The sequence below is a fragment of the Cebidichthys violaceus genome, unplaced genomic scaffold (assembly GCF_023349555.1).
Source record: "Cebidichthys violaceus isolate CVI_PGR_0920_01 unplaced genomic scaffold, fCebVio1.0.p SCAF_50, whole genome shotgun sequence".
NCBI lineage: Eukaryota > Metazoa > Chordata > Actinopteri > Perciformes > Stichaeidae > Cebidichthys > Cebidichthys violaceus.
In genome coordinates, this window is record NW_027176706.1 from 1,866,427 (window position 1) to 1,886,548 (window position 20,122).

Below are 20,122 nucleotides of genomic sequence, written 5' to 3' on the forward strand. Positions count from 1 at the left end.
TAAAGATGGCCGCTGTCAAGCTTGTCCGAGAAATAAATCGCAAGATCATCATGAACGCCCAACCAGCCGGGAGTTGCAAATTAAATAGTGCAACTGAGGTTTTTTACTTTTTCACGGTATTCTCTTTACAGTATTTTAGGTTCCGTTTATTGCAAGATTTTTTTTAACAACTTTATTTAGTGTTTGATAGCCGGCATATTGTTTTTGGTTTGTCTATAATTGGGCGCTGGAGACACGTTTACTGTTGGTTGAACGTTTTATTTTGGAGAGAAAATCTGTGAATTCGGACAAACAGGAAGTGGAAGACCTGTTCCCCATTTCACCAGCATGAACAGCTTGTTCTTTCTGTCTCACCTCTGTGTGTGTGTGTGTGTGTGTGTGTGTGTGTGTGTGTGTGTGTGTGTGTGTGTGTGTGTGAACAAATTGATTTAGATTGTCTTAATCTCTTTGGCTCTTTGTCTCTCATGGGAAGCCTTGTTTTCCCACCGGTATATAATTGATGATTTGCGTCTTTATTTCTCTCTGTTCTGTTCATTCTCCCTGAACCCGCCGGGCGACTTTACCAACCTGACGAAGACAAAGCACGAATCTGTTCAAAGACGTCTGTCACACACACTCTTACAGTATATGTGCTCACACACACACATCATAGATGTACTGCTTTGGTTCACAGACCCACATCAGTTTACAATACTTACATTCATATTTCTGTGTTATCACCCGTTAGTTTGTGGACTGTCGTTTCGAAACCTCGAGTTCGACATTTCGGCCGTTGCCATCTCTGATTTTGGCCATCGCCATTTTGTTTTTTTCGAACGGAAGTGACCATATTTAAAGGACACAGTCCGCCCTAAAACATACTCTTCTTTATGGTCTATTGAAGAAGACTTCAAACTATAGCGATTGAGACCACAAACTCATGTTCACAGTGTTTACTGAGGTAATAAATCAAGAGAGAAGGAGAGTCGTTTTCCCATAGACTTCTATACACTTCATACAACTTATCTTTGTCCCCTGATGGCCTTTAGAACGAATGCAAGTTTAAGGAACTTCTGCTTTGGCTTCTTTTGTCAGAACCGGAGGTTGCCACCGGGTCCGAATGGTCTGAACACAGATGGCAAACTGTATTACTGCTTTCAACCTTCTGTTCTTACCTTTTCACAATAAACAGAAACATTTTTTTGTAAAGATGTATCCCGTATAAAATCCTTTTAAAACATTCTCCAGGGCAGGTACACCAGAAAATTAGCATTGAACTATTTATTTATGGCCATAATAGAGCCAGATATAGAGGTACATTTGATAATGACGGGACAAGTTAGCCGTTAGCGAGCTAATGTTAGCTACGTGTTTTGCTAGCTAATGTACTTTGCTAAAGCACTTGCAAAACATATTCCTGCACAGCTTTCTGATTTATCCACATTTCATACAGTTGGAATTCTTTAGCTTAACTTACAGAAGCCTTAAACTTAAACTTAAAACATAGTGAGGGTCAGGATCCCATTGTATTCCCATTATTCCTGATGATACCTCACTTTTGTCTTCTTAAAGGCTCAGTTTTTGTAGATCCGCAGCTCGTAGAAACTTAGTTCTGGGTTCTTCAACCTGTTGGTAGTACATCTCACCACACAGCAGCTTTTTTGGCATTTTTCTGTTGTTTGCTAACCCGACCGTAAGTGACAAGGAGGAACCTTCAGGCGATACAAAGTCAATGAAGACCAATGAATTGTCCCCTCCGGTATGATAACAGGTCCAGTGATACAAATTCATGATGATTCGCAAGTGAATCATTGAGGAAATACTAAATGCATAACAAGGAAAAAACATTTTTAGACACAACAATGAGAATCTGAACTTAAGACGTGTATTTGTCGTAGTGAACAGACGTTTGACATGATGCTTCAAACGATGACAGAGTAGTGACAAAGAGAAACTCTTACTCTACCCTCCTCCTACTCACTGCGCCGTCTCGCTCTAACTGTAACATGTCTTTTGTTGGTGGGTTTACATTGGCCGTGTCATCTCTGCAAGACTTTGCTCAGATCTGCTCCTCCGCAATCCAGAGCTCTGCAGTCCAGGCGCTGACTGCCGGGCTACATTTTACAGAGATTCCTCTCTCTTATAAAAGAAATAACACTCTTTCATGTGCAGAATTCCTGAGAGCCGTGCATCAGAGTGGCGCGTGTGTGTGTGTGTGTGTGTGTGTGTGTGTGTGTGTGTGTGTGTGTGTGTGTGTGTGTATGTGTGTGTGTGTGTGCGTGCGTGGCAGCCTGGATGCCAGATTGGACCGAGAGTTATGCGATGGAGAGGAGAGATTGCAACGAATCACAAAGCCTTATTCAGCCTTGGGAAGACTCTTAGGGAACACTCTCTCAATGCTTTTTTAATTAGAGCGACTTCGCACTCACACACACACACACACACACACACACACACACACACACACAGACAGACGCGTGTATTTCTCTTTCTCTCCGATTTTTCAGTCTCTTTGCCTACTCATTACTGCATATTACTGTTTTTGATACCCTCTATTCTGTGGGTGTGTAGGTCTCCCCTGCTTATTATTGTGCAATCAGCGTGTGTTTAAACTTGTGTGTGTTTGTGTGTGTGTGTGTGTGTGTGTGTGTGTGTGTGTGTGGACATCCACAGCGCTGAGCGAGGGTGTGTGACCGAGTGCTACCCTGTATCAGAGGGTATCTCTGTGTTTGTGTGTCAGCAGCATATTGCTCGGCTTAGGGCGGCGCCAACCCCAGCGCCGGCGCTCATTACATCACTTCAACACACACACACACACACACACACACACACACACACACACAAGGGCGTACAGAGCCCCCGCAGCTATACCTGCTTTGTCTAGCGCTGCCCATCTTTGGCTGCTGGCTGTTTTAGCGGTGAGGTCATGCTGCACAATCTCTGGGATTCCACGCGTTCGTTCGTCCGAGTGGAGTGTGTAGTCATTGTTTTCTACACGTGTGAAGCCATGTGTGTGTGTGTGTGTGCGTGTGTGTGAGAGAGAACACTTTTTTACATATGCGGGTCTTGTAAATGTGGTCGTGATAGATCCCATTCGTTGCTTGATGTTTCTCTATCTGTGTGTGTGTGTGTGTGTGTGTGTGTGTGTGTGTGTGTGTGGCTGCCACATCACAAAACACAGTCAGGGTGTGTAGATTCACAAAACTATAATGCAGATTACAGACCTGGCAGAGTAACTGAAGAGCAAACATCTCATTACACAGAGAACGTTGTATACAAGGCTCAGCTCTATTACAGGCCACAACTCAGGACTACTTTATTACAGCTTCGACAGGATGAAGGCAGCGGGCGGAGGGCAAAAAGAAAAGGCATGCGGCAGAGAGGGAGGAGTGTGAAAGTTTAATGCCGACACACAACACAATGTTCCCCCCGCGAACATCATTCACTGCTCACACACACACACACACACACACACATGGATGAGCGAGGTCATTTTACCTGGGGTAAGCAGATACCTCCAAGAGGCGAGGTAAACGTCTCCCGGCCAACGGCAGTGTGAGGCGGCCCGCGCTGCTCCGACTGAAACATTAATCGTCTTTCCGGGTCACGCTCAACGTCGGGATGTACAGTAAACTCCAGTGTTGCAGCAGAGGATGGGGAGAAAATGAGAAAGCGTAGATAAGAATTTAGGTCACGTCACAACCTCCCCCCTCCAAACACACACACACACACACACACACACACACACACACACACACACACACTGTTCATATGTTAATCAGATTGAATTTTAAACCCTCATAACGATACAGCCCATTCACGCACCCACACAGAGAGCAAAACACATTTAAATTGAACCATATCTCTTTAGAAAAAAATCCTGCACATACACTCCTCACATATACAGGACGGGGGGGGGGGGGTTACTAAAATGACTTGTCATCAGCATCCAAAGCTTTTCTCCAGAGGTATTGTTTATGTAATAAGAGCTAATGGGTTGTTTCGTAGGACGTGGACGGTGTGTTTGATGTGGCGGAGGAGCAGCTGGAAGACATCAGCGTGGGACTGAGGGGAGTGGGAGTCTGTATACACGGGGATATACAACTGATTTACCCTTAAGACTGCGTGTGTGTGTGTGTGTGTGTGTGTGTGTGTGTGTGTGTGTGTGTGTGTGTGGCTCCTGTTACGTAACTTGTTGTAATAGATACACCTGTTGAACACTGTTTACCTGATGCACGCTCTCTCTCTCTGTCTTTCTGACTTTTATCCGCGAAGAGAAGAACAGACCAGGCGATAACGACGCACCTGAGGAATTCAGTCAAATCTTCAGTAAAGTGAAATTCGGGACCTTATATGTTCCGATTGGGCCCGGGTACATCATCATGCAACACCGACCACCGGCGTTTATCTTATCGCTTGTATTGTTTCTGTTTGAAGCTGCCAAATGCCAAACCATGATTTATCCCCTGACTGGACCTCTTGTGGCCTCACAAACTATACGTCACACGTTCATATTCAGAAAGCTGCAGGTTCTTCACAAGAGCTGTTCAGTAGGTTTAGTCAAGTTCTAACACATCTCATGACACCGAAAGGAAAGTCACAGCAGTAAATTAGACCCGCAGATGTTATCTATGCAGACAAAGAGAGTTACTACTGCTGCAATTTTAACATGTTCTACTCCTGAAGGCAGTGAGTATAATAGAGGCTTTACATTGGCACCTATATCACCTGTTATCTAACACAGAAGGGTGGGGCAAAGATCTTCAAATGAAGGTTATATTTGGGTTCTGATTATATTTGGATACAGCACCGATTGCCCGCTAAGCAAGTAAAATGCCACGTCGGGTTAGTACGTAAATAAAGCAACAATTTACTCGAGCGAGTGGTAATAAAAAGATGAAACACATTCTTTCTGGAGCTGAAGTAGGAGTGAGCCCATCTCGTTTCCTTCTCGTCTCTGGTTAGAGCTGCACATGCACCGATCGGGGACTCGCGAGAAAATGGTGTCGGTTAAAGACAAGGTTTATTGAGTCGAAGTGCGAGCGAACGCTTCAATTATCCCGGAAACAGGAGAAGTCAGAGGATGTGGGTGAAATTTGAGCAGTTTGCCGCAAGTTTTCGGAGAGCAAGGCGGATGAAACATGAAAATTAACTTTAGTTGTCATTTGATATCCAATAATAATTTGCATCCTGGGATAGGAACCACACTCTCTCTCTCTCTCTCTCTCTCTCTCTCTCTCTCTCTTCTGAATAACCAGTGACATTTAAAAGCAGTGGGAGCTTTGTACTACTTACATTTAAACACAAACAGCAGCAACAACAATGAAACACACCTGCAGATGATCCACTTACTTTCCTTGCCTGTAGATGGCACACATCAGCATCTTTACATCAGCATCTTTACATCAGCATCTTTACATCAGCATCTCTACATCAGCATCTCTACATCAGCATCTCCACATCAGCATCTCCACATCAGCATCTCCACATCAGCATCTCCACATCAGCATCTCTACATCAGCATCTCTACATCAGCATCTCCACATCAGCATCTCTACATCAGCATCTCCACATCAGCATCTCTACATCAGCATCTCTACATCAGCATCTCCACATCAGCATCTCTACATCAGCATCTCCACATCAGCATCTCTACATCAGCATCTCCACATCAGCATCTCTACATCAGCATCTCTACATCAGTATCTCCACATCAGTAACTCTACATCAGCATCTCTACATCAGTATCTCCACATCAGTATCTCTACATCAGCATCTCTACATCAGCATCTCTACATCAGCATCTCTACATCAGCATCTCTTGGTGGAGCAGGTTGGGCTTAAACTCCACGTCTTAGCAACTGCTGCAGCTCTGCAGCTGGACATGGTTTTGAGTGCTTAGGTTTAGGATTACATTATGCCCTGAGGTCTTTTTTTATTGTGATATCAGTGCCGTGCCACAAGATGGGAGTGCTGGGCTGATGTTTGGCAGATGCATTAGACGTGGGAAAACGGATCAGTCACCAGCGCCGTACAGGTCGATCTATATTACGATGATTGGTTTGCTTTTGTAACTTCTTAAAACAAATGTCACAATCCTGGCCTCTGGCCTCGAACACACGCTCACCAGTAAAAGTACACGGAAACATTTCGACAGGTAGATCCACTAATCCTGTCTTGAGGCCCTGGTGACCGTCACCCTGACAACCACTCCCCCCCCCCCCCCACCCCCCCCCCCCCCCACCCCCCTATTCCCTGACAACGGCATTCCTCTACACGAATGTCCTTTAATGCATACTCGTAAAAAAAAAAAACCCGCACAGGCCGACTCCCCTTCGAGCTCCCCGCAGCTGTCAAATCCTCAAATCGCTCCCGACAATGACACACATTTTGATCACACTCCTATTTAAATGTATCTGGGGCATGTTTGGCAAACGCTGTTTTGCAGCTCGTAGGGGAACGCACACCCACACACACACACACACACACACATATATACACACACTATCTTAAGTGCACTCTCATCGCTCTACGACAGTTGAGACGGTGAGCTCGGAGTACTCTAGCAGCACAAATGTACTGGGTGTGGTTCTGGTGTGGCTGCATTAAGAGGCAGCATCTCTGTCTCTCTCATTGCAGATCGTTTTACACTCTGCGATGGGGAAGCTGAGGCGATATCGTTATCATTTCTCTCTCTCTCTCTCTCTCTCGTGCTCCACCTGCTCTTCAGACATCGATTCCTGTCCTGGAGAAAAACAAGAGCTCAGTTCTCTGTAGTCCAGCACGTCTCCTCTTCCTCGTAACTCCCCCCCCAGTCAGTAAATCTTGTTTTTATTGAAGGCTTCTTCTTTATCTTCAAGCAGAGCCCTACACACCGGGGGGGCGCGGGGGATGGAGGGTATAGAAACGAGTTGACCATGATGCTCTTCATCATCACCACTCTCCCTCCCCTCTTCCTCCATTTTGTTCCAACAGGGAAGCTCAGTTTCTCGTGATGTTGAGCACAGCCACGCTGATGTTGTTCATGTTATATTTCTCTCCCTCTCTTTCTCTCTCTCTCTCTCTCTCTCTCTCTCTCTCTCTCTCTCTGTCATCGATCCACAACCTCGCTATCACCGGCATTTTGGGTGACGCCACAGGTCACGACACCGTCATCGTGGGACATAAGTTGCCTCGGTGTTCAGAGGCAGGTGTTAGATGTTCCTCCTTTCAGAGGGGAAATGGGAGGAGGCAGAAGGAAACAGAGCATTAGGAATGAGGAAGATGAAGACTTACCGTAAACACTGAGGGGGAGTTTTTGCTCAATGTGGCCCCAGTCTATAGTTGGATCATCCTGTTTTCTGAGTTATATCAGCCCTCCGTTAAATTTAACTGTTAAAATGAACACTGCTTCTCTGGAATCCCCCATCATTCCTGTTTTCTGTTACTCACCCATCTGGCTCGGCATCTGTATTTTTCCTCTAAGCGTAGCAGGAATGTTCTCATCTCAATGCAAGCTTTGATCTGTCTGACCAGGTTGGCTGGCGCATATCCTGTGCTCTTTCTACTTTTTTTTTTTTTGTTTAATCTATGTGTGTGTGTGTGTGTGTTGTGAGGAATTTTAAGAGGTGCCAGACAGGAGAGCTGCACCTGTGAAGATCACTTGAATTATTGAGCATCCCTCTGCTGTTTTTAGTTTCCACCCGTGCCTTTATATCAGTATTTATACTCTGATTCTGTCACTCATTCTTACATAAACGTCCCCGATACAGCAGCTTTCTCTGTGTGTGTGTGTGTGTGTGTGTGTGTGTGTGTGTGTGTGTGTGTGTGTGTGTGTGTGCTGTCGTAGAGGAATCTGTGTTTTCTCCTTCACCACGTGGTGTTGACAGGATCTGTCAGCTGTGCTTATAATGGTTTGTAATAGAGACAACTGTTCCCTAAAAGAGGACATTAGGGGGAGGAAGCTCAACTTGAGCGTAGCATTAATTGAGACAGAAAAAAAGAAGGCGTGTCGATCATTTAATGATCTTATATTGTTGAGAAGATACGTGTGTGTTTTCACTCCTCGACACTGAAAATCATCGGTTGTGTGAACGCTCAGCTCGGGAGCTCAGCGATCACAGAGGCAGAGAGTGGGAGGGGCACTCTCTCACACACACACACGCACACGCACACACACACACACGCACACACACGCTTGGTAGTGAGCTCGTCAGTATTGAATGCTGCCGTTGCTTCAGCAGCTGGATGTTCGGGACCGGAGGTGTGTCAGCGCGGAGAATAGGACTGAGTGTTTGTGTTTTTGCCTGCTGGATCTGTGTGTGTGTGTTCTGTAGGAATGGTGTCAGTGGGTCTTTAGCACACATTTACTACAGTGTGTGTGTGTGTGTGTGTGTGTGTGTGTGTAGGGAGGACTGAATCATCGGGTTCAGGAGTGCGTTACTGACTTTGACTCTGTTTTCATGCTGGAGAGCGAGGGGCTGTGGGGTCTCGAGAGAAGGAATACAGATGTAGCGTTACAGGGCGACGAGATGATAGACCCCCTCTAGGGGCTGCGGGACTGTCCCCCCCCCACCCCCCCACCCCCCACAAAAAAAAAAAATGGGAAACAGCATCCAGAAGAAGAAGAAGAAGGTTCAGACGGAGAGAAACTCCAGCCCCAGCAAGGAAAGACCTAAAGCCTTCTGGCTGTTCGGACGTAGAGACAAACTGAAAACAGGTACGTCTGGAGTAAATATTCATTGACAAGCTTGTATTTGTAAAAACCAAAACTTGTTTTGGTTTTTAGTTGTGTGCGTGTGTGCATGTGTGCACGTGAGCGGTCATGTGCTCGTGAGTTGCCTCCTACAGTAAGCTCTTTAGGTGCAGAGTGACAGTATTCTCGTGCTGACTTTACCTTAGTCAGCTTCAAGGCTTCCTGCTTATTGCACAAGTGTGCAGACGAAGGGTTGTGTGGGCAAGAGTGTGCTGTTGCTCTGGGTATTTGTCGCTCTACAACAGACGAGTAGTAACAGAGGATTTTAAAGCTATTTTCACCCAAACTCAATGCTACAGCGTTGGTGTGTGTGTGTGTGTGTGTGTGTGTGTGTGTGTGTGATCCTGTGCCCAAAAAGAGGGCATTATTTCATGATTCTGTGAGTTGCCATTGTCAGACCCCTAACCCTGCAGTGGAACAGAGAGCTCAGCCAGACCCAGACTGTTCATTGTCTCTGTTAACAGTCCCTGAAGCAACAAAACAAAGCCAGACAAACAGGTTTAACACGAGCTCGCACAGATTCTCAGATAATGGTTACGGAGATTTTGTCTTTCGCTAAAGCTGCTGTTGACGTCTTCTGTTTCTTTCCGCTTCGTGTCGTCTGTCCGCACCCTGGACTATATTTAGTCTACCTGCGTTTCTCACATCCTTCCGCCACCGTCTGTCTTCTGTCTCCTTCATTGTTATTGACAAAAACAGTGAACAACTCCAGCCGTGAAGCTGCAATAATACACGTGTTTATACCAACAGCTGGATTCAATTACTGTGTGTAAGGTTGCTCGTGGTGACTCCTCAGTTCTACAACAGCATCTTTCTGCTCGTTGTTTTTATTTTAATGACACCTGTACGCTACACGCTCAGCACGCGCGTTCAGATATTCTCCTCGGGGAGTTAGTCCAAACCAAAACAAAAGCTCAAAGTTGAGTGGATATTGACATCAAGTTGATGGCGTAACGAGATGTCAACGTTGTGTTTACAGCTTGTTCTGCAGCTCCAAGTGGTCAAAAAAATATGAATTATTGCAGCTCTTCGTGTTTCGTTGGAGTTAGTTGCATTAGAATATTACCAAAATGCATCTATCTGCTTGTGTCATAAGACAGCATGAAATATGACCAACATTAGCTGGAACCAAACAGCAATAACAATTAGACCAAGACTAATCAATTCTTCACATTTTTTCTTCTGGGTGTTATTTTTCTATTGCAGTCAGACTTTCAGATGAAAGACGTAAACAATTGATATTTTAGCCAGATTTTTGGCTGAAATTGGTTTTGTGTGTGTGTGTGTGTGTGTGTGTGTGTACAAAAAAAGGAGGCCTGCTCTCTCTAGATAACGAACATGCTTGTACACAAACACATCTTGAATTCGTTTTTTTCTGTCCGGGTGGTCGACGTCTTCTGTTCTTCCTGAATTCACCGGCTCATTCACGGGGAGTTTATTCAGAAAGTTGGGGTGTGTGAATGCATTCCGACATTCCTGCCCATTTCCTCGCGCATGAGCACCCAATACTCACAAGCGCGCAACCTCTTGAAATGAGCCTCAATTCCTGTTTTTTTCTGAGGTTCTTGCAGCTGCTTTTTGTTGCACAATAGCCCCCCCCTCCCAAAAAAAAAAATGAAGGCCGATTGAGCAAGAGGAAGAAGAGAAGAGCGTTTTCTGTGCAGCTTGCATTGATGCAATACTCATCAAGGTTGTTGACTCAATACCAGTGAAACCATTGCTAATGGATTAAAAGCAACCAGTATACACAGTCTCTCTCTCTCTCTCTCTCTCTCTCTGTGTCGCAGTAACACAGCTTCAGCTAATGAAACATGCAGGGGATGAACTCAGTGGCTGGATCCTCTCCATGTGCTCCCGAAATATGTGTCATGTGTTGTGGCTTTAGGCCAAGTTCCAAACCAGACACCCTGCCTGTGTCCTTCACAACACCTGAGAGGGTGTTTACGTTGTTTAACACGTAACGGGCCGGATGGTCTCACAGGGATGGATGATTTGGAAAAATTTGCCATACTGCAAGTGCGATAGGATTCTCGATATTAGATGGAGCGATACGTTTTACGGAATTATTCTCACGTTTCATTGAAAACCATGTTTTGAAACAATTATAACGTCATCAAGAGTTGTGAGGTTTTAGTCCTTAAACCTCAAATAGTGTGTGATCATGAAAACCAGTCCTGAGTGAAGCAGTGTGTGTGTGTGTGTGTGTGTGTGTGTGTGTGTGTGTGTGTGTGTGTGTGTGTGTGTGTGTGTGTCTCCGTAATGAAGAGAAGCGATGAAGAGTCACTGTGAGGGTTGCAACTAACAATTGTTCTTATTAGCAATTGATCTTTTGGGCTGTAAAATATCCGAAAATACAGAAAATGCTCATCAGAATTGTCTTAAATCCACTAATTCAAAATTGCTCTTTTAGTCCAACCAACGGTCCAAAACTGTAAAATAGAGACGCAGCAAATCGTCACAATAGAGAAGCAAGAACCAGAGAATGTTAAAGTCACATTTATGAATGAACAATATTTAACCAAAATGGCAAAAACTTAATTAGTTAATTGATTATCAAAGCAGTTGCACATTCATTTTCTGCCGATCGACTAATAGATTCATCCACCGTATGAATTTGTTTCTCAAAACAATTGTTGACCACAAAGATGAAACCAGATGCTTCAGAAACCTTTTTTCGATATGAGCTCACGGACCGTTAAAAGACAACAATGTGGTGCGCAGGGTTGAGATGCTGCCAGCTGAGCTCCAAAGTCACAAAGATGCCCATTCATCTGGTGGTGTGAGCGCGACAACAGTAGCTGCAGTGGATACAATTAGCTCACTATGAGCTCACTTTACTGCATCCACAGGTGGTCAGAGGCAGCCACACACACACACACACACACACACACACACACAAGCTTTTTTTGAACTTGTGATGTAACGGACGGGCCTCCAGATGTTTCGTATTACCTTCACATAACTGTCCACTCTGCAGGGAGAACCTCAGCTGGCTTTCATCACAGAATAGAGTTTTGTTTCTATGAACGATCCGTCTAATAAACTACTATCGCTGTACCCTTGAAACTGGTAATATTAGGACATGTTTTTAAACTCGCACACCTCCTCTGCCTTTCATCCCTCGCCTCATTCCTTCACACTCCTCTCTGCTTCCTCTCCCCTCGGGCCGCTATCTTCTTGACCTCGGATCGTCGGCCGCTTATCTCTCGGCATTCCGAAAACGGGAGATATTTGCACGTCGAGGTTTACGCTCCGGCTGGGATAAAACTGGGGAATAAACTGTGACTTTAGGTGAAGGTGAAGGATTGAGGGGTGAAGAGTGACGTGAAGAGCGGTGACAGAAGGAGGGAGGGAGAGGGAGGTGACTCTAGTCTGGAGGATGTAAAGAGGAACACGTTGCACAGGGCTGCGCTTAATTCGAGAACAAGGCTGCCAGCAGATTTGCCCTGCCATTTTCATTACGGCTGTCTTGCGTCGGCTTGTGATATTCCATATTCCATTATCCCGCTGGGTAAGGCTCGCCTAAGCCTTTTGATTTCCGTAAGCTGGGCTAAGACGCCTCTCTTCTCGGTCCTCCTTTGAAGATCCCGTTGACTGTGTGCTTCTGTCAAAGCCGTGGACTCCCTGCAGAGAGCCGTGGCAAAACACACAGTTGGAGAAAGAGACGATGACTCTTTTCGTCTCTGCTATCTTTCCCTTCCTACGCCTCGTCTTCCAGCCCCCGATATCTCAATGTTTTGTTACCGCGAATCTCACCGCTCTCCTCGACGGCATACGTGACCTCCGTCCCCCCCCACCCTCTTTTTGAAGCTGTGTTTGATACCGCAGGAGACAAAACAACAGGAAGGATGATGGAGCTTTTCTTTAACCAGCCTCTGTCTCCTTACTGTCCAGATTCTGTGCTTTAGACCGTCTGTTTTACGTCAGTAAAACGGTGTTTTGGTCTGTTTGTAATTCTCATCATCGGTTTTTCATCTGTAACATCTTGTTCTGGCCTGTTGCACCAACGTGTCGCCTCTCTTTGGAGATGAATGGAGGTCGTTAACTTCTTCTTCTACCCTGTCCTCTCATGCCCTTTAGCTGTAGGAATTTTTGGTTTTTTTCCTCTAAGTGAAAGGACTTTTTGGGGGTTTTTTTGGCAGCATGTAATTGTGGTTCTTCTACTCTGGTCCTATATGTAGTGTGGGAATTCTTTAGCCATTGGATGGCACATCCAGAGCACTTTTAAACAAGAATAAATCCTCCAAAAGGATCCACAACCAAGTCTCATGCATGCAAAAAGAAATTAAAGTGTACCTTAGGAGTATTCCTAAATTGCTTTGCGGAGATTTGACCCAAATTTTACTCAGCCCTGGTTTGGAGCAGTGCTCGGCTCATTACTCATTCAAAAACCTTGTATGACTACCTCCTGATACATTACACCATGTATTACATTCATTTTCCATTACAATCATTTGCGTAATTGAAGCAGCTGTTTTCTGTAGCTCAGCCCCAAACCAAAGCTGTTAGTGACTAGCTGGTGAACACAGTGGACGATTAAAGGCCGTTACACACTGGAAGCTTTTGACAAATAAACATGCAAAATTACTCACCTGCGGATATTTTGCATAAAAACTATTCATACCGGCGGCGATGCAAGTTTACGAAAGTTGCAGCAGATTAGTGAAGGTAGAGGACTGTTGACCCAGAGCAGCGTCTGGCAGTCTGTCTGAGGTAGAGCGTCGTATAGTCGGAGCTACTGAAAGCTATTTTAGTCTCCTTAAAGCAAAAATGTAAGTTCCCTCTGGTTAAAAGTTACACAGAGTATATGTCTAGGGCTTTTATTGTGAAAGGTACGGGAAGGATCTGGTCTGCCTTCGTCAAGATCGAAATGAGTAATGAAGTTTGCCGACTTGGCTCTTGACTATGTAGCCTCTCTGCTGTGAAAATGTCCATTCTGCACAATTTGATTGGTTGATGCCTTCAATCGCTCCAAAAACAAAAGTTCAACTTAAACCTGCCATGAAACCAATACTAATGTTGCACTGTGTGTAGATATACGTAGGTCAGGTGACAGGAAAAAGTTACATTTCTGTAGTTTTGTGTTAAGTTGTGTCATTGGACTTTGTGTTTGAGTAACATATTGCTGCTCCAGTGGATCAGAGATCTCTCTCTGCCGGCAGTATAAATGGACTCAGTGTTTGGATTTCTCTCAGTCCAGTAGCTTCCTGCATCACCACCTAAATTGAATTAAAGCATCAGACCGTACCATTAACAGCACACACACACACACACACACACACACACACACACACACAGAACTGTGTGTGACATGGCTTGGGTTTCATATTCACCATTTTAAAACAAGAACACAATCATCTTTTATTGCTCTCGTTAGGCTTCGTTTTCCACCATCGCTGTGTCCGATCGATCGTCTGAAACTCTTCGAACAAAGCGGCATCAACCCTAAAATTGAAGCTCGCTGAAATTAAGTTATCCATCGATCAAGTTGTTTTTTTTACTGGTCGTCTCAAAGTTGTCACTTCTGTCACTGATAAGAATGAATCTGATTTGCTACGCTGCAATGATTAGATGTTATGTTCTTTCTCTGGTTAGAAAACCAAGACTGAAACTGATGTTTTTGGGTTGATTCAACTAAAAACCAAGAAACCTTACCAGCTGTTCAGATTTTTATTTTTTTTTCATTCATTACAGGGCACTGAGACCTTCCCTGAATCCCATATCACACATGTGAATTCTATTAGGGACAGAGTGAGACTTTCACGTTCAGCACAACCTTTACGCTGATGACTGACACTGATACATTTAAGTGAAATCCACGTCCCACAACACCCTGGAAGTGTTTACCTGTAGCTGTATATTACCATTCATGAATTCTGAATGTAATGATGAACGAGGACGTTTAAAGACAGCAAAAATCCACACAGAGAGGGTGGAAAAAGAGGTGGATGGGGCAAACAAAAATGTTTTTCACTCGTTGTTCCTGCTCCGTGTGAAGTCAGTGTTTATTTATTTGTCACGTAACCATCATACTTAAGTGACGCCACTTATGTACTTATTTTAGCCCAAACCACAATCTTTTCTTCAACCTAACTAAGTTATTTCCTGTGAAGACTGAGGTTTATTTTGAAAAGAAATTGACACGTTGCTGGACTTTTGTAGGAAATCGCACAAAAAATTTGTAACTTTTTCATAAGATATCATATGACCTTCAAGTGAACGTAGTGAAATAATGAATGTATAGTATCTATGTACTATTTACTGTACATGTCAGTGTAGTACACCGGCCATAATTAACCTCAACCACTACGGTTCTGTACTCTTATTTGGGGGTCAGGAAACCTTGGACTCGGTTCTACTGAGCTGAGCTGATTGTGTGTTCCAAGCAGACGGCGCCAGTGAAGGCCACTTTGTGTACTTCAACATTTTGGCAGCAGGTTTACTCAAACACGCCGTCGTCTTTTCACGCGGATTTACAAGTGTCTCCCGACTGATTCAGTCCCAAAATGGTTTCGACTTTGTTTACCAAAGGGGAGCTTAGTTCATTGGCCGTGCATAACGGGATTTCACTGAGAAAGAGTGACGAGGAGGAGTGTGTTTCTGGGACTTTAGTGAAGGCTCACAATTGGCAGAATGAGATGTTGTTGTCTGTGGGCAGGAGGCACACACACACACACACACACACACACACACACACACAACCCTCAGTGTCTGCGTTCTCGAAAACACTCACACGTTGTAGCATTTATAGTGCTAATGACTGAGCTAGTTGCTGTGCTGCATGTGTGGTGCATTGAAAACAGGCTGCGTCTGTTCAAGCCTAATGTGTTCAGTGTGGTTCGGACGAGAGTCGACGGACTTTAAGCCACTTGTAGCTCACAGCTCAGCACTCTGGACGTCAGCAGATGTCTTTCCATCTGACTTCTGCTCCTCATCAGCACACTTGGTAGTGATAAAAAGCATGGACATGTTTTGTGTTTTACTTCGTTAAACAGCTTCTATATCCATTCCCACGTGTTTCAGTCCATGTACAGAAAAAACCCCCAAAAGGGATGGTTGTCTCACAGAAATGTTCCTCGTCTGGAATTCTTCACAATATCTATAACTTCCAGAGGAGCATGAGGACGTAAAGTGATGTAAATGACATTTTGGTTAAAAGGAAAGTCGTACATTGTGATTCGCTAATGAGATAAACCAGACTGTGACATTTTGGATATTGTATCATTACAGCAATTGAGAAAAGGTTAAGGAAGTTTGAGCTGCTCACTGTGGAACAATTTATTTTTCCTGTAAAATGAGACGTCTTTATCTCAGCGGACGTTTTAAAGGCCTTCACGGGTCCTGGTCTGCGACGTCCATCTGTCTAAGTCTGGTGTCGGTGCTAGATCGTTTTGATAACAGGATAGATAAGGAAACCCGTGAAACCACCGACTCCTAAAACAAGTATGGCTTGGCTCAAATGGCCATAACAGAAGTGGCTTCATTTACACAAACTAAAGGAGATTAGACTTTAAGTAATTAAAGTGAAGGGTGTGGATACCAGTGTGTGCTGTGCGTGAGTGGAAGACGTGGGTGCAGACGTTGAAAATGTGCATAAATTATGCGAAGGAAGACACAAAGACAACATAATCAAACCAAACGGGAAAGAAGCAGAACTAGAAAAGTCAGCCAGAGAAAAGGCTACCAGCTGCCTCCAGACTCAAATAACCTGGGATCACCCTCGGGTGTCTCCAGTCGCTCTAACGATCACCTGCAGAGACGGAGCACGGACAGGTGAGTCACCCCAGCGCACCAGGTAACGCCAGAGGGGTCATCGCAGCCAGGAAGAGCGACGTGGATGAAGTCACATATATATATATATATATACTAAAATTGTAGAAAAGTTCAAGTCAAGTTTTAGTTTAGTCACAAATCCTCTTAATATCTTTGTTTTTCTTCATTTAAACCATTGGTCTGCCAGCCAGGATCCCGTTAGCTTAGCTTAGCATAGAGACTGGAAGCGGGGGGATGACATAACCACAACTCGTTGTTTTTGTTGTAGGTATTAAACAAACTAGATGCGGTGTGTTAATTAGCGAGCTTCACACGGTCTGGTTGGTGGATATTTTGCTACCTTTGCTGTCCAAAGTTAACAAAAGCCATGCTAGCTCCTTCCCTCTGTTACCATTGTTACCAGTCTTTGTGCTAAACTGTAAGCTAACCGAGCTAACGGCTTTAGCTTCATATTCATTGACGGACACGAGAGCGGTATCAAGCTTCTCATCTAACTTTCCGCCATGAAGTAAATAAGCAAATTTCCCAAAATATAAGACTATGGCAAGACTCTTTTTTTTGTTGTTGCTAAGATCGAGTCCTCAAACTTTTCTCAGGATGTACTTCAGGTCCGACACAGGAGTGGGACTTGTCCCGTCCTGCTCGGAGAGGAGTCTGTGAGGAAGCCGACGGTCTCTCATTAACTCATCAATCATGCTCAATGAGTCCATCCGTCCATCAGGAAGAACCTCCAATAACCTGCAGCCTTTTTGTTCTCCTTCTAGCCGTTGCCTGAGTGGTTTTCCTTTACCGATTACTAATGTAGAGGTGGAGATCATTGGCATCTGGAAACATACAACATAAATTAACACTCTGGACTCTGGACTTCTCTCATGGTGGTTTGGTCTGGAAGCCTTTGTGTCTTTCCAAACCCTCTAACTTTTCCAGGGTCATCCTGAGGACTCCCATGCATGCTCACTCCCACACCAATCGGCAACAAATAAATTTATTATCTCGTGTTAAGACCGTAGACGAACGAAGGGAACAGTGGATCAACTGTGTCTCCGCTGTGAGGCATCCGTATCTGGATCGGTGTCTGCAGAGCTCTCAGTTTGGCTCGAGGAAAAAAAAAAAAAAGCATACATACAAGCAAGTACATATTTCATTGTGTGCAGGCCACCTGAACAGTCGGTGCCAACTGCTATCTTAAGACACATGAAACGTGAAACATTCCACTAGATGTGAGCATGGAGGATGGGGGTTAGCCTGCCTCTCTCTCTCTCTCTCTCTCTCCCTGGTTTGTACAACACCGATCATTGAAGCTCATAACTCAAGTCCACCACAACAGCCATAGAATACAAATGAGGGGAGCATACGAGCTGAATAATGACACCTGTGTGTGTGTGTGTGTGTGTGTGTGTGTGTGTGTGTGTGTGTGTGTGTGTGTGTGTGTGTGTGTGAGTTGGAGCGAGGTTTATTGCCGGTCACATTTTAACCCTTTCATCCTGTACTCTGGCATTTTTATTACCTCTACCCAAAGCAGCCGTAGGCAACCTCAGGCACGCCGTAGCTTGACCAATGGTAGAGTAGCAGTGTGTGTGTGTGTGTGTGTGTGTGTGTGCGTGTGCGTGTGCGTGTGTGTGTGTGTGGCGGCTCAAGAGAGCAGTGCCAGGTGAGCTGATTGGCACAGCTGGTGCTCGTTGTCTAATCCTACTCTCCCTTTAAATGCAGTAGCGTGCTGGACTTCAGATGACTCTCTCTCACACACACACACACACACACACACACACACACACACACACACACACACACACACACACACACACACACACACACACACACACACACACACACACACACACACACACACACACACACACACACACACACACACACACACACTTTGTGGGCCAGAAAAGCCGGGCAACCAGGAAGCGCACACGCTCCAAGAGTTGTATATAGTTTTAAAAATGGGGAGACATTTACCGACGACGCATTGAATTTGGATGGATATTTGAGTCAATGTAGCGCTCGAGTAAAATAAAATGTTTTACATGAAAGGAAATATTTCACATAATTTTGTTGGGGGAGGTTTTCTTAAAAATGAATCGGTTGATTTGATAGGTGTCGGGGTATCGCACGCAAAATTTACCGAAACTGACGTCTCTAACACTGTTATGTATTTTTTTTGTATCAATCCCACAAACACCGTCATGGTGCTGTAAAGTACTCGGAGCACCAAATGTGTATTCATCCGTGGCTGAAAATAGTCCCCAACAAAAGCATCTACTCTTATTTGAGTCATTTTTACACATTTAAGCTCAGTTTTGGATCTCGTTGAAGACGTTGCGCTCAGGTTACGGGATTTTCTGCAGATCCTTTTCAGCGTTGTTATAGTAAAATCTCCCAGAAGCATGAAGAAAGTCACAGAGGAAGAGTCCCAAGCTTGAGGAAGAGTCCCAAGCTTGAACAAACGCCTTCTGTTCCTGACACCTGCACTAAGAGCAACATCTTCATTCTTACCTGTGTTGTTGTGGGTGGAGCCTCCCCCCTCCACCCACTTTTTTTTTTTCCTAATGAACCCAACATGTACGCACTGACCCACATGCCCATTGACAGTGACACACAGTGGCCGTTTTTCAAGCCCAGCCAGGCATGAAGTGGAAACCCTGCTGCTTTTCATGGCCCAGTGGCCTGAACGCTCACCTGATACGGATGTTGAGGGGATGACAAAAGGCAGAACAGCTCTCACTTTTTACTCTCTCTCTCTCTCTCTCTGTCTCTCTCTCTCTCTCTCTCTCTCTCTCTCTCTCTCTCTCTCTCTCTCTCTCTCTCTCTCTCTCTCTGAGCAGCTAATGACAGGTCGAGTTGAGGACATGAGATGAGCTAATACTCACCGCAGTATTACATTACAAAGTGTGTGTGTGTGTCTGTGTGTGTGTGTGTGTGTGTGTGTGTGTGTGTGTGTGTGTGTGTGTGTGTGTGTTGGCGTCACAGCTTGGGCTTGGTCACTCCATGGGAGTCATATTTCACATTTAGCTGCCTTTTCGTCCGCCATCGGTACAAACTGGCCCTGTTTATCTACAGCAAATGTTCTCATCCGATGACCTGCTGTTTTTGCAGCGTCATACTTGCAGGCCAGACGAGAGCCGGGAGTCGATACAGCGCCCTCTAGTGGACAGAGAACGTACTCAACGCAACACACATATAGTTTAAATTCAGTCCGATTCAGGCAGCACGACATGAGATATGAATCAGAAAAAAGAGAAGGTGAAGTCATTACCGTTACTTTAAATGTGGCTCTCACTAACTAGATGTTCGCCTCCTGCCCTTTGACATTTTAACGAGCCCGGTTCTGTTGTCCGCCTGAACTCTGATTGTCCTCCAACAGACTGATTGACCTGCGAACACGTCCGACAGTCTGGCTCAGTTGATTTATAATATCATCTTCAGTGTTTTCACAGGGTAGCCCTTAAAAAAAAAGACACAGACAATTGTGTTTGACAGTTGTAGTTTTTCTACAAACACCCCTTTCTGTCGTTAAATTGTGAAGTTTGGTAAATCCACATTAGCATGAAGCTAGCACATGTTACTTTCACATTGTTATTTAGCTTCTGCGGTGGAATGGTGTGAATCAAAGGCATCTGAAGCTCCTCT

At 44.8% G+C, this 20,122-nt stretch overlaps 1 protein-coding gene across 3 annotated transcripts in view; it reads left to right on the forward strand.

Moving 5' to 3' along the window:
• nhsl3 (NHS like 3) overlaps positions 1-20,122 on the forward strand; it is a 35,306-nt gene that overhangs the window by 3,007 nt on the left and 12,177 nt on the right. The window contains exon 1 of one of the 3 annotated variants that reach the window (XM_068731225.1): positions 8,108-8,677. The exons of the other annotated variants lie outside the window; for them this stretch is intronic. Coding sequence (XP_068587326.1) covers positions 8,560-8,677 — 118 coding nt within the window. The 5' untranslated portion in view covers positions 8,108-8,559. Of the gene's footprint in view, positions 1-8,107; positions 8,678-20,122 lie in introns of those variants that run through there. 3 annotated transcript variants of the gene reach the window in all.